Genomic DNA, 13,066 nt, shown 5'->3' with positions numbered 1-13,066 from the left:
TCCTTTGATCTTTCTGTATTTCTTTGAGGACATCTAAAGGAGCACTGGCACTTTAAATTAGATGAATAATGTTGTAATTAATTAATTGGACGTGAGTATTTATGTGGATTCGTGTATACATTGTGTGCTTACGCCATTGAGCGAGCCGCTATTATGCACTTTAGAGGCTGTGATTTTCTGACTTGCCGCTTGTAAGTATTAGCTTGAGTAATGATTATGTATGAGTGTATTTATAATTGTGAATCTGATGAAATGCTATATGATCTTGTTTTACATTGATTGAGATTGTACATCTTTTTGAATTGTGGTCTGTGAGTATGGAATGGATTTTAAATAATTTATATACTATTAACAATTGTGAATCTTTGTATTAAATATTCTCTGTATTTTTTTCCAGTTGTAACTGCTTCTTCCCTTCTTCCGTTGGGAAAGAACATATTGTTCACCAGTAATTGGAGCCTGGATAGCTAACTGCTGCATGTAGAGTAATGTGAAGAAGTTTAATAAAGTTTGTTTTTCATTTTTGTTACATTGTAGTTTAGCTACGTTATTTAGTTTAGTTAGTTGGTCACGGAGTGATACTTGGTAGGATAGCTGTTGCCGTGTCTCTCTCAACTGTTCGGTCAGGGAAGAAGTGTCTGGTGTCATGTTGGGAACCCCTGTGTAGACTTACTTTTTAAAAGACATTTGGAAGAGAAAATTGCTGCCAACAATCTTGAAATGGCCAGTAATACCAGAAAGAGAAGGTAAAGGGAGTCCCACTGGTGAAATATCAGAGACCAAAGATCATCATCATTCTAACGTCTAGACATAAAAAGTGGCCTTAGCAAAAGGACAGACTACTTTGTAAAGTGGAATTTAACAAAGTGGCCACCAGATCAAATTATGTGAGACACTTTTTATCTAATGTTTTATCCTGCTCTGCGTGCTCAATGTGTTTCACAATATGTTTCATTTTGATTTTAACCCTTCTTTTTAAAAAGTAATAATTCTCTGTGACACAACCAATTCTTCCCATTTCTAGAGTTGTTGTTCTCTGTAGCACACCTGTGGTTAAGGTAATGTGTGCTCTGGCTCTTATAGTGCAATCTTCAACAGTTATACCCTTCCAAGTCCATTGGAGGTAGAAGGCGGTAATACTGCTTGAAATGGTACCATTAGTCCATTGTGGCCATGTGTGAAAACCTGGCGACTGCTGGAATCTTGCATTCCAAGTCAGCTCTCAATTTAGTGTATTGTGGGAAATATTTTAAATAAAGACTCAATGCAACAATGACTTACCAATGTTTATTCCTGAAAGACATTTTCTCTGCACAGGGATTTTACCTATAACTAAGTTTGCTACAGTAGTTGCCCTGGATGTAGATTGCTAATCCTTTAACACTAGCAGCGTGGTGGTTGCCACAGTACACTTTAAAAATACAACAACTACTATATATATCTGAAGAACCTGCTGGTATAGACTTTCTAAGGAGGAACAACAGGCACTGAGTGAAGTGCAAGGACACTTTCGAAGTGCTGCTGCTGAAGTATGGTGCTCGTTGGGGTGATAAACCTGTGGGGTATACCACTTATATTACAGCTAAGGGCTCGATTACTGAATTCTAGCTCCATCCAAGATTCACTGCACATAGAAAATGAGTACATTTGAAAACTGACTAGCTTTCCCCCCTACTATATGACTGCTCAGTGGGAAGGGATTTCTCTTTTGTGGTATGGAAAAACATTGAAGCATGTGAATCCTCACTTGCAACAAGATTAAGTATAACACTAATTTATCATCTCTGTGAGAATTATCCTTGAGTTGAGACGAGATTGTTTTGCTTGCTGTGTTGGAAATCCTAGCGTTAATACAGCAATATTGTACCCGTTGCACATTTTAAACAAAAAAACCCATCAGTTTCTAAGTCATAACTCTACATGGCACAATCCTCCTAGCACCTAGACAAGGCATAGTAGCTTGTATTAGATAGCTGGCAGGAGCACTTAAGACACTTAATCCAATCCTACCTACTCAGACATTCATAACAGAATAGCCCCCATTATTCCAATCATATATAGACGTGGATCTGTGTTTCCACACATACAGCAACTCTTCCACAATAGCATTCATTTTTATCTTGAAAAAAGGCCTTAATAAGCCATAAAGGCCTGATTTACGCTCTTGTGCCTAGTGGCGCTTTGCTCAGCAACAGGTAGGGGCCACGAAGGGAGATCTTGGTCCACGTAATTTCATAGACTTCAGAGATGCATGCCTTTTTGGTCTAAGTGATGCTGTAGACGACATTCCTCCCCAAAGAGATGTGCTCACAAATTAAAGCAATTCATAGTCCACAAATGTAATTATGGGGAACTAAAATATAAACAGGAGTCTTGTTGTAGGCTGTACTCCATGAAATCTTAGGCTGGATTTTTTAAAAACGTATTTATCCTTAAGGCATCACAGAATTCCTGTCTCTATGTGCTGCAACCGGTTAATCTAACTATTCCTCTGGAATGTATTCAGATGTGTGTGCTGTTACAGAATTGTTCTATGGAGTGAGCTGCCAGCGCATTCAGCATGGCAGCCTTATTCTGCTGGCAGTTCTTTTTCTAGGTACTAGAGAGCAGCTTGGGTAGAAGATTGACTGAAGGCAGTCTTAAGGGCTGGCTCTCGCATGTGAGTTCATCATCGGATGCCTGCAGCGTCAAGCAATGACTTGTGAATCAGTCATCACAGATCAAAATTATCTACTGCCTCATGTCACCTCAAGATCTATGTTAATGATTCACTGTGTTAATGACTTGGCTGTGAATCAGAAAACAATGAGAAATAGCAGTATACGTATACATGTGAACCAGGTCTAAGAATCCTCTCCACACAATTTCCCTCTATCACAGAATCAGAGATCACTTGCAAATCTACATTTTGTGTTGTTTGATATTTAAGGTCAACCAAAATCAATATAACCCAGCAGAGGAATCAGGGACCATGAAAAACTCACTTTCTCCCTTTTTAATAGAAATGCTCAGTTATGCTGATTACCTTTTAAGAAGTGTTATAGGACATATAGAAGAACTGATCTTAAGAATTAGAAAGCTAAGCCTTCCCATCACCTGTTATCCCTTTAAAGCTGTCCTGAGTTCACGGAGATCCTTACAATGAGGCATAGACCATGTAAATCTTGGACACACCAAGTTTTTCTTAACCTGTTCTAACACAGAAGCGGCTCCGTTCCCATATCTGACTATGCACATGAATGAAATGTGTTGTGCAGCCATTCTGTAGACAATTGGTTTATGTTTTCTCCTATCAGGAACTTAGTCGTCACTGTCTTGTCATGGGAAGATGGAGCAGCAGCCTAGTTCATAACTGCGAGGACCTTTGAAGAACGCTCGCTGGGATCAGATGAGGTCCACATTCACACCATTGAATCCCAACATACTTATACAAACTTTCTGTCTCCTTTGTGAAAACCAATAGTAGTGTTTATAGAATTCCTTCTGGAACATCTAGCTGTGAACTATAACTTCTCTTAATCAAGTTAAAACATAGCACGACACACACAGCAGATTAACAAAAAGTGCAACGGATTATTACTGGGGGTGGGGGTCTCAGTGTGGAATCACATCTTTAAATGTGAGTGGCTGTTAGTTCATAGGCTATTAAGGACCAAGGACAGGGACCTAGTCCTTTCTCCCCTCCCACACTCAACAGATAGGAAGAAGGACCTTATACTGGAAGAGATCTAGGTTGTTTTTGTCCCAGATGCCTGTTCTACTGTGGTCCTAAACTGCAGAGTAGAGACACAGTGGAGATTACAATGGTACTCAACTTTTTACCTTGTTTGGCTCACCACTTTTTCTTCCGGGCTTCAAGGGATGAAAATAGAGCTGCAGACCATCTACAGGGTGCACAATTGGCACTGTCTGCATCTTGGGGAAGTGAGTGGTGGCCAGCTCCCAGTGAGCTGTGCTGACCAGTTCAATGGCAAGCAGCTTGAGGATGGCCTGAGCCAGTTCTTTGCCAATGCAGTTTCGGACTCCTCCACCAAAGGGGATGTAGTGGAAGCGGACAGAGCCTGTTACTTTATGTTCCTCACCCTCTTCCCGAGCTACCCAAAAACGTTCAGGATCAAAGGTATCTGAGGGACTCTGATAGATGCTTGCAATCTCATGTGTGTCCCGAATACTGTACAAGACACTCCATCCCTTAGGAATCTGGTAGCCCTACAGGAGAGAGAAAACAAAACCAGCATCAGACACAGCAGGCTGCTAAGGGTCACTTGCTAAGAACACCTGTAACAGATCCATCCTTTTGAAAAACCTCTCAATTCATTTAAGGGAATTATGCTTGAGCTGCAACTCCTGAGCCACACAGAAGTTATTGGGACCCAAGTGGCTGATATTTCAGTAATACTGGGTGGATCACAGTTTAAGAGCACTTACCGTGAAAGTCAAATAACTTATTTTAGTAGTCCAAGTGAACTACTCATGTGATTAGCAGAGACCCAGGACACGTTGCAGAATATCTTCTTTTCCCAGATAATCACTGTTCTCCCTTTGATTATGGGGCTGTGCTCAGACCTCAGCATTAGAATGTTTGGCTCACCCTTGAGTTGATCATGCACACTGCTTTACAGTTTCCAGGATAGCATTTTTGGTATTGCAGCATACACACACACACACACACACACACACACACACACTCACTTCACAATGCTAATTTTTTCCCCTAGGGCTGCTCATGTGGCATTTAGCATAGACGTTTATTCCCATGCAGTCTGGTGTCTCCCTTTACCTCAAATGAGATTGCAGGAAGCAGATTGGTAAGGAAAGACCTTTCTCAGGAGGTCCACTGGCAATAGATATTGTGCCACTGGCACAAAAAATAGATAGTATTTTATTTATTATTCATTTAGAAATCATTTATACCCCACCTTTCTCTCCACTGGACTCCCAAAGCAGGTTATATTTCTTTTTTTATTTTCACAAAACCCTGTAGCACTCTAAGACAGGTTATGCTGAGGGTGAGTGACTGGCCCAATGTCATCCAGAGAGCTTCCACGGCAGAGTTGGGATCTGAAACTGGTTCTCCCTGAACCCAGTTCTGGGGGTTCAAACCACCACTCTGCCATGGAAACTCACGGGGTGATCTTGGACTAGTTTCACTTTCTCAGCCTACTTACCTTATGGGGTTGTCGTGGGAATAAAACAGAGAGGAAAATGATATACTCTTTATTTGGGTCCCCTTTGTGAAGAAAGATAAGAGTGTAAATGAAATAAGTACCGCTAGAGATAAAAAAAGTAGATAAAAGGGAGGTGGGTGGGTGGGCAAGAAGGAGAGAAGGAAGCAGGGAAAGGTGTGGATATGAGAAATGCCAGGAGAAGGGAAAGAGGACATTGGGAAGAGGACAGAGAGGGAAATAAGGTGCCCCTTGCAAGGCCTTGTGGGTTCCCTGCCATGCAACTAGAACACATGCAGCAGTTGGCACTGCACAACTGGGCCATAGTTTTCCCAAGCAGAGGCTGCTGCTGGTGGGGTGGGGAGGAAAAGCTAAAGATGGGCCAGTAGTATGTGGGCTAAGAGAGGCAGGAGGCATGGCACCCTTGCTCTCTACCCATGTGGACTGACAGCAAAAAATAGCAGCCTTACAGGGGTGGGTGGGGCTCTGTAATGTACCCCTAAGGCAAGCCCTCCTTTCACCAAGTAATAAGCAGTGCTTCTTGGCACACTGAAGCAGCACATCTCCACAGCACAATACATCCGAGTGACCAGATGCATGCAGAAGAAATTCAACACCCTATATTGAGCTCACAGCAACTTTTCTCCCGGCTTCAACCCATGGGCTAAAGACCACTGCAGAAAGGAACCTCATCTGGCATCAATCCTGCTCTAATCAACAATAGGTCTGAACAGAGTTGCTTTTGTGACTAGATAATATATTAAAACTGTACCCTACCAGTTTGTGAGCCAGCGTAGTGTAGTGGTTAAACTGGGATCTGGGACACCCAGATTCAAATCTCCACTCTGCCATGAGAGCTTGCTGAGTAACTTGGGGCCAGTCACACACACTCAGCCTGACCTACCTTATAGGGTTGTGAGGGTCCTTCCTTGACTCTATGGCTTGTTGACATTTGACGGGGCTTTTTCTGAGCACCTTTCTATTTGCCCAGCTAGGACCCTAGTTCACCACCTCTCCTCGCTGTTTCCTTTGTCCCACTTCCACAGCTTGTACTCACTTGCCCATTCTTCCTCACAAGGGCATGCCCACGGGGCCTTGCTTCTGTCCCTGACCACAGCTGGGATCCCTCACTCTCCTAACTTGCTTGTCTCCTCCCTCTAACTTCCACTGCTCCTAAGTAAGAGAAACTCATGGGACTATATCACTGCTGAGAACTCCTTTGCATCAGCTGCGGCAGCAAAAGTGCTTCCCATATCCTTATTGAGGGGAACGGGTGCAGAGGAGAGCAACCAGGATGATCAGGGGCCTGGAGACCAAGCCCTATGAGGAAAGACTGAGAGACCTGGGAGTGCTCAGTTTGGAGAAGAGGAGGTTGAGGAGAGACATGATTGCTCTCTTCAAGTATTTAAAAGGCTGTCACTTACAGGAGGGAGGGAGCTGTTCCTGTTGGCAATAGAGATAGGACTCAAAACAATGGGTTTAAACTACAGGAGGGAAGGTGCTGGCTGGACATTAGGAAAAATTCACGTTATGAGTAATTCAGCAATGGAAGTGGCTGCCGAGGGATGAGGTGAGTTCACCTTCATTGGCAGTCTTCAAGGAGCAGTTGGACAAATACTTGTCAGGGATGCTTTAGGCTGTTCCTGCATTGAGCAGGCGGGTGGACTAGATGGTCTGTAAGGCCCCTTCTACCTCTATGATTTTATGATTCTAGAGTGGTTAGGAGGGGCCTTGTGAAATCCAGGCTAACTCCATCAAACAATTGCCACTCAGATCCACAAGAGGAATCTTTGTCGAAAGCAACACAACTCACATCCAGCTCAAAAGTCTGCAAGGCTGTTCTGTAGCCTCCAGATACTGGTGGCAGCAAACGGAGCACTTCCTTGACAACACAATCCAAGTAGCGCAAGTGACTCATCTTCTCCAGGGTCAGGTAAGATTGGCAACAGCACTCCAGTCCTTCCAGCCTGCTGAAGAGCTGGCCAGCTTCCTCCCATTTTACTGAGCCCGCGGTCCCACCATCACTTGCTTTTTGGACTATTCTGTCCACATGGGGCAAGGCAGGAACTCTCTCCACCCCTCTTGTTTTGGCACCAGCTTCCCATTCCAGCCTTGGTGGAAGAGGTGGCTTAGAGTCCCTGTTTTGATTCTCTTTTTCATTGGCTGTCTTTTGGGTGGTCTGTTGGCTTGTCAGAAGCTGCCCAGAGATGAAGCAACAGCACTGTCCAGGGAGATCATGTGACACCAGCTCCTGTTGGATTTTTTTGATGGCCCAGGGGTGTTTCAGCAAAAGGAGAATCAGAGAAGTGCTAGCACTGGCTGTTGTGAAGAAAGCTGCAAATATCAGCTCAATGGCAGACTCCTGCAAGACAAGCCATGGAGAGAGACCCATGAAAAGTGCTTTTTCGTGCTGTATGGTTATTCGCATTTAGTGACTACAGTTCTACACTGTTTTTCCTTGTAGCTCAAAACAACAGAACTCAGAATGGAACAACAAAAGTCCTTCATTCTGTAACCCTCTTAAAATCCCATTGACTAGCATGTGGTTCTGATTAAAATTGGGATGCTGGAAGCATTTATTCCTGACCACTCCAATGGATTTCAATTGGACTATTGCATATCAAAGCAAGTGTCAATCGAGCAACTTTTTTCTTTTGCTTTCATACAGAATAATCCCACTGATGTGATTTTGTGCTTGTGACAGACAGGTGAGGCATCCTATATGCAAGCATATAGGGAAGGAAGCCCCACAGGTGTGCATAGGCCTGGCCAGTGAAACAGATGAACTGCCCATTTGTGTATTTAAATTTTGTTTAAGGATGAATGCTGTTACTGTTCTGTATTCATTTCCAAAGAAGTTAAAGCAATAAACCAGCATGATTTAAATTCAGTCTTTTCCATTCAACTAATTTAGAAACGCAGGGAGAATCAAGTAGAATAAGAGCCAAACTACAAGTGACGCCTGACACTAATTGAGCACTTGTCAGCTTCCCTCAAGTTTTGATGGGAAATGTAGGCAGCTTGGCAGAATATTGGACAAATGACAGTTGAAAAGTCCATTGGACAGCAGTCGGAGAGCCAAGCTGCAAGACCAGGACGCCTACATTTCCCATAAAAGAGGGAAGCTGACAAGTGTCCAACTAGTGTCAGGTGTCACTTGTAGTTTGGCTCTAACTTATAAATCTCACTTTGAACCACTGGCAGCAAATGTCTGAATGCCTAGTCCTAGATTCCACTCAGGACATAAGCAGGAGGTCAGTGTATAACTGAACATCCCATCTGTTGCCTGGCAGACTGCCACAGATGCACAACCTTTCCCCCTCACACTGATTAAACTAAAAGGAACACCACATCAGTCTTCAGCAGGGCTCAGTGGCAGAGCAGAGCATCTGCCGTGCAGGCGGAAGGTTGCAGGTTCAGTACTCAGCAACTCCAGCTAAATGGCTCAGGTAGTAGACAGGAGAGACCCTGGACAACTGCGGCCGATCAGAGTAGACAATGCTGACCTTGAGATGGCTGACCTTCTGATCAGCTATCGGACTGCCTTTAAATTTTCTTCATGCGTAAAGAACTCTACAAACACTGAGATGATCTGTATAATTAATAGGACATATCATCGACATGACAACTGGGCCTTTGACAAAATGGACTATGCACCTTCTTGAGGCATTGTACCTGTCCTACTTAAAAGCAGCCTTATTATAGATGCAATTAGCTTTTTAAAAAATCATTTTTTCTCCTGATTGCTGCTCTCATCAGCAGCAAGTTTCCTTTCCTCAAGTTTTCCACTCTGATTCTTGGGGGTCCATACTTCCCTGAAGTCAAATTGTGATCCAGATATGATGCAAGAACTCTATACGTTTCTCCCCAAATTCTCATGATGTTATAATGGAGTCTTTGTTGTATGTGAGTTGTAAGATTAGAACCCAAAAGCACCTTAAAGACCACCATGATCTGCAGGGTATAAGCTGTGGAGAGTCAAAGCTTCCTTCATCATATACACTGTCTTTTCTGGTGCCCACCAAGTGTTTTTAGAAAGTGGGCGGGGCCAAGTGGGGCTGTTGCCTAGCTGGGCTTCTGATCAGCCATTGGAGATTTGATTAACTCAGCAGATTTTTAAAAGGTTGTGCTTCCACAGCCTGGGGAACTTCACTGTGTGACTAAAAATAAGTGGTGGCAGCCATTTTGTGGCTGGCTCCACCTTCTGCAGCAACCAGTTTGTGGCAGCCGTTTTGTGACTGCGTCCACCACACTGTGTCAGAATTCCAAATGTGTCCACAGGCTCAAAAAGGAGCGGGATCCCTGGTCTAGACTGACTTCTGGCTGTAGCACTGACATTCATTGGTTTCAGATCACATGGTGCTGCTACACTGGTAAAGCTAAACAGGACTCAAGCCGGTCAAAGCCTGCAGGGAAACAGGACCCAAGCACGGTTGATGGTGGGTGTGGTAGTGTGATGCAGTGGTTAGACTAGGATCAAGAAGACCCAGGTTCAGGGGCACCGGCTGCTTTACATGCTTGAAAGGGACATGGCTGACCCCCACCCCACCCCGAAAGAAGGGTTACCTTCAGCTCCTGCCTAGTCAGCTCTTTGCCGTTCTCCTTGGCGCTGTCGATTATGAAATCCAAAGCGTCACTTTCAGCCTCTGGGTCCTTCCGCTGCAGCTTCTCCACAATGGCCTTTTCCATATACTGGTGTAACAGATCCCGGGCCTTGATCCCCTGGGAAACAGACAAGATTTTTCACAGGCATGGCAGCCTTGCCCCAGAGAAACAAGAACGCTTCTGCTTCCATAGCTCTGCGGGTCTAAGGTTGTGGGACAGCTTCCACAGATCGCAAAAGAACCATTAAGTGCTGAAGGAAAAGCCAAAGCGATCTCATCCTGCCTGGTACTATAGGGGAAATGGCAAGCATTCTCCAGTTGACTAGGAGAAGCCGCGTCTATATACAGAATTCTTGGGGGAAAGACCTCCAGCTCTGATGCTGTAGGGGCAACCCTAAACGGAGTTAGGCCAGACTGACTGCCCTGAAGGCTGAGAAAAGTGCTCCTCTGCTTAACGTTAATGTGGCAAGCCTCGGAACCCAGCCCTTTGTCTATGGATCCTCCTCGACTCCACAGGCTGGATCCCGGCTGCAGGAACATAATCTGGGGCTTAGTGGCTTCAACCCCATCCCCTTACACACAGTGTCACTCCAGCCAAACGGGCTCTCTAAAGCCCAGCCCAAGGTCTGGCCTAGTCAAAGGTGAAGCGGCTGCTTGTCGCCCCCTGCCCACCTCTTCTTGGATCCGCTGTGGCAGAAACTGGGCGCTGCGACTGGATCGGACTCAGAAATCGGGGGCTGTCCCCGCAGAGCATCTCCAGAAGCCAGGGAGGCGTCCCTAGCGTTTGCAGGGAGGTGCAGCCACCGGGAGTAGGACCGAGACGGGCATTCTCTTGGCAGGAATGGGGGGGGGGGACGACCCGCCGAGGGAGGCGCAGCGCGTACCTTCCGCAGCCCGCTGAAGGGGACGTTGAGCGGCAGCGAGAAGAGGTTCTCCACCAGCTGCTCGAAGGCCCGCGCCAGCTCGGCGAAGCGCTTCTCCTCCAGGCTAAGCCCCAGCAGGACGCGGGCCGCGATGCGGAAGGTCAAGGCCTTGGCGGAAGAATAGACGGCCACCGGGCCGGGCTGCCGGCACCAGCTCCGCAGCTCGCCGCTCACCAGCTTCTGGATGCGGGGCAGGTAGCTCTCCAGGGCGGAGCGGCTGAAGACTCGGGCCAGGAGCTGCGAAGCGAGAGAGGCTCCGCGAGCTGCGCGCAGGGCTGGCCGCCTGGGCCCGGCGGGTGCGGCGCCCGGAGGCGGAGGCAGGCGTTCGGGCCGGGCCTCCTGACCCGGAGGCCAGTCGGACCAGGCGAAACAGCCCCAAGGCCTTTCCCCGTCCCCCCGCCCCCTTTCAGCCAAGTGCAAAGAGGAAAGCGGAGGCCGGGAAGCGAAGGGGCTGCGGGCGTTTGTCATTTCAACGAGTTTGACTTTTGCCTTCTCTACTACGCACAACCTTCCGGGGCAGCTCAGCACCAAGAAAGCCCAAAGACGCTTCCCTGGGAGCCAGGCCCCGCGGGCGACACCGCCAGAGGATTCGGGGCAGACAGCTGCGGAGCCTTCCCGAACAGCGCGATCTCAGGCAGGGTCACACCCTGAGAAGCTCACCGGCGCTTAGAAAGGCGTGACTTGGTTTAGGTTCACATCGCCCTTGCTTTGCACGCCAAGCCGCTGACACAAACTGCCGCCTTTGGCCTTTTCCAGCAGGGTCAGAAGCAGTCCCCTCCCCCGCCCCCCCCACACCCCTTTTTTTTGTATAGGACATCCAATTCTGGGGGACTGGAAAGCTTGCGCGATTTTGTATTATTTTGGTCGATCCCTATTTAAAAAGGGTTCTGTTAGTTTTGAAATTTCTACGGACAACAATGACTGCTTACCATTTTCCTCTGCGCCTAGAAAAAAAAGGAGCCCCTGGGGTGGCATTTTTCCTGCGTGCCGGAGATACACAGCACCCCGAAGTAGTACAGTCCCGACTTCCCGCTGGACTGTACCAGGCGCGCGTTACTATCTCTTCTAGTGCATTCTGTACTCCGCCTAGCGCCCGGCAGCCCTCCGCGCGCTTTCAGCTCTGCGCGCCAACAAGCGAGCCCGCGGTTCCCCCCGCTGCCCGCTGCCCGCTCCCCCGGGCCGGGCCAGGCCGGGCCTACCTTCCTGCGCTGCCGGTGCGTCTCGGCGTTGGCGCCGAGGAGGGTGTGGGAGCCCAGCAGGATCTGGGTGCTGGCCGGCCACTGGACGCTCACCAGGCTGTGCTCGCTCAGCAGGATCTTGCGCACGTTGTCGGCGCCGCTCACACGGATCACCGGCTTGCCCAGGAGGTGAGTCTTGAACACGGCGCCGTATTTCTGCCGCCGGGAGCTGTGGAAGCGGGAGCCCTGCAGGGGGGACAGAGCGAGAACCGGCTGAAGGGTCGCCCGTCCAGGGCGCGAATCCCGAAGCCAGAGGGCAGAAGAGCGGCTGCGTCTGAATCGCAGAGCCAAGCCTCTGGAGGGGGCGGCTCGGGATCCACGCGAGGCGGCCTCTGAGCAGATGCAGAGCCGCAGCTTCCAGCGCTGAAATCAGGCTCGGAGGCAGCGGCTCCTCTAGGCATGTGCTGGCCTTCTGCGGGGCTTCTCCCGGGAGGCCCCCCGAGGGCCTCTCCCAGCGCCTTCCATCCGGGTGCTCACCTGGACCAGCCAGTGCAACGTCTCGCCGAAGAAGGGCCACCCCATGGAGCCCTTGGGTAGGGGCAGGGCGCTGGCGCGATCCCGGCTCAGGCTCCAGCGGAGCGCCCACAGGTGCCGGGCCAGGGCCAGCAGCAGCCCCACCGCCACGGCGGCGGCCAGCGCAGCCTCCAGCCCGGAGAGCACGTCGCTGGGCTCCACGGGCAGCAGCATCTCCGCACTCCTGCTCGGCACCTCCCGGCCGCAGTCAGCGGGCTCGGGCTGTCTAAGAAACGGGGCAGAGGAAGGGCTGAGAGGAGTGCAGCTCAACCGGTGCTGCCGCCTGGGGATCTCTGGAGCGGCGCAACCCTCAGCCAAAATCGCGGCCCTGGCAGGCAACCGGCCCCGGGGCAGGGCTATGCCAAGGCTGCCATCCTAACTAGGAGCGCCTATCGGCAGCAAAGGGAGCAGCAGGATCCATTCTCTTCTTCCCGAGCCCAGCTGTCAAAAGAACCCGCCGTCCAGGCGCTCATCCGGCTGGGCTCCTGGACGCGCCGGGTCCCCCCACCCACCCCACCCCTTTTAACTATTCGCTGCGCTGCCTCGGGCAGATTTATATAGAGGTTGGCAGCTCCCTGCCCGAGTCACCTTCGGGGATGACGTCTCTGCTGCATATTTAAAGG

General features: G+C 48.7%; 1 protein-coding gene across 1 annotated transcript; it reads right to left on the bottom strand.

Moving 5' to 3' along the window:
• Nucleotides 1-1,273: 1,273 nt before the first annotated feature.
• LOC129332154 (cytochrome P450 26C1) lies at nt 1,274-12,808 on the bottom strand. The gene is made up of 6 exons (XM_054983042.1): nt 12,408-12,808; nt 11,892-12,116; nt 10,654-10,929; nt 9,732-9,887; nt 6,979-7,527; nt 1,274-4,209 (listed from the first exon to the last, which is right to left on the bottom strand). The coding sequence occupies exons 1-6, from the start codon at nt 12,615-12,617 to the stop codon at nt 3,811-3,813; spliced, it is 1,815 nt and encodes a 604-aa protein (XP_054839017.1). The 5' UTR covers nt 12,618-12,808; the 3' UTR covers nt 1,274-3,810.
• Between the last annotated feature and the right edge of the window lie 258 nt (nt 12,809-13,066).

The sequence above is a fragment of the Eublepharis macularius genome, chromosome 6 (assembly GCF_028583425.1).
Source record: "Eublepharis macularius isolate TG4126 chromosome 6, MPM_Emac_v1.0, whole genome shotgun sequence".
Lineage (NCBI taxonomy): Eukaryota > Metazoa > Chordata > Lepidosauria > Squamata > Eublepharidae > Eublepharis > Eublepharis macularius.
Note: the sequence above shows the minus strand (reverse complement) of the source record. Positions and strands in the feature narration are given on the sequence as shown.

Coding starts and splice junctions, on each gene's coding strand:
- LOC129332154 (XM_054983042.1), bottom strand. CDS start 12,617: ATGCTGCTGCCCGTGGAGCCCAGCGACGTGCTCTCCGGGCTGGAGGCT. Junction 10,930..11,891: donor CGCACCGGCAGCGCAGGAAG/GTAGGCCCGGCC, acceptor CTCGCTTCGCAG/CTCCTGGCCCGAGTCTTCAG. Junction 9,888..10,653: donor CCTTCAGCGGGCTGCGGAAG/GTACGCGCTGCG, acceptor TCTGTTTCCCAG/GGGATCAAGGCCCGGGATCT.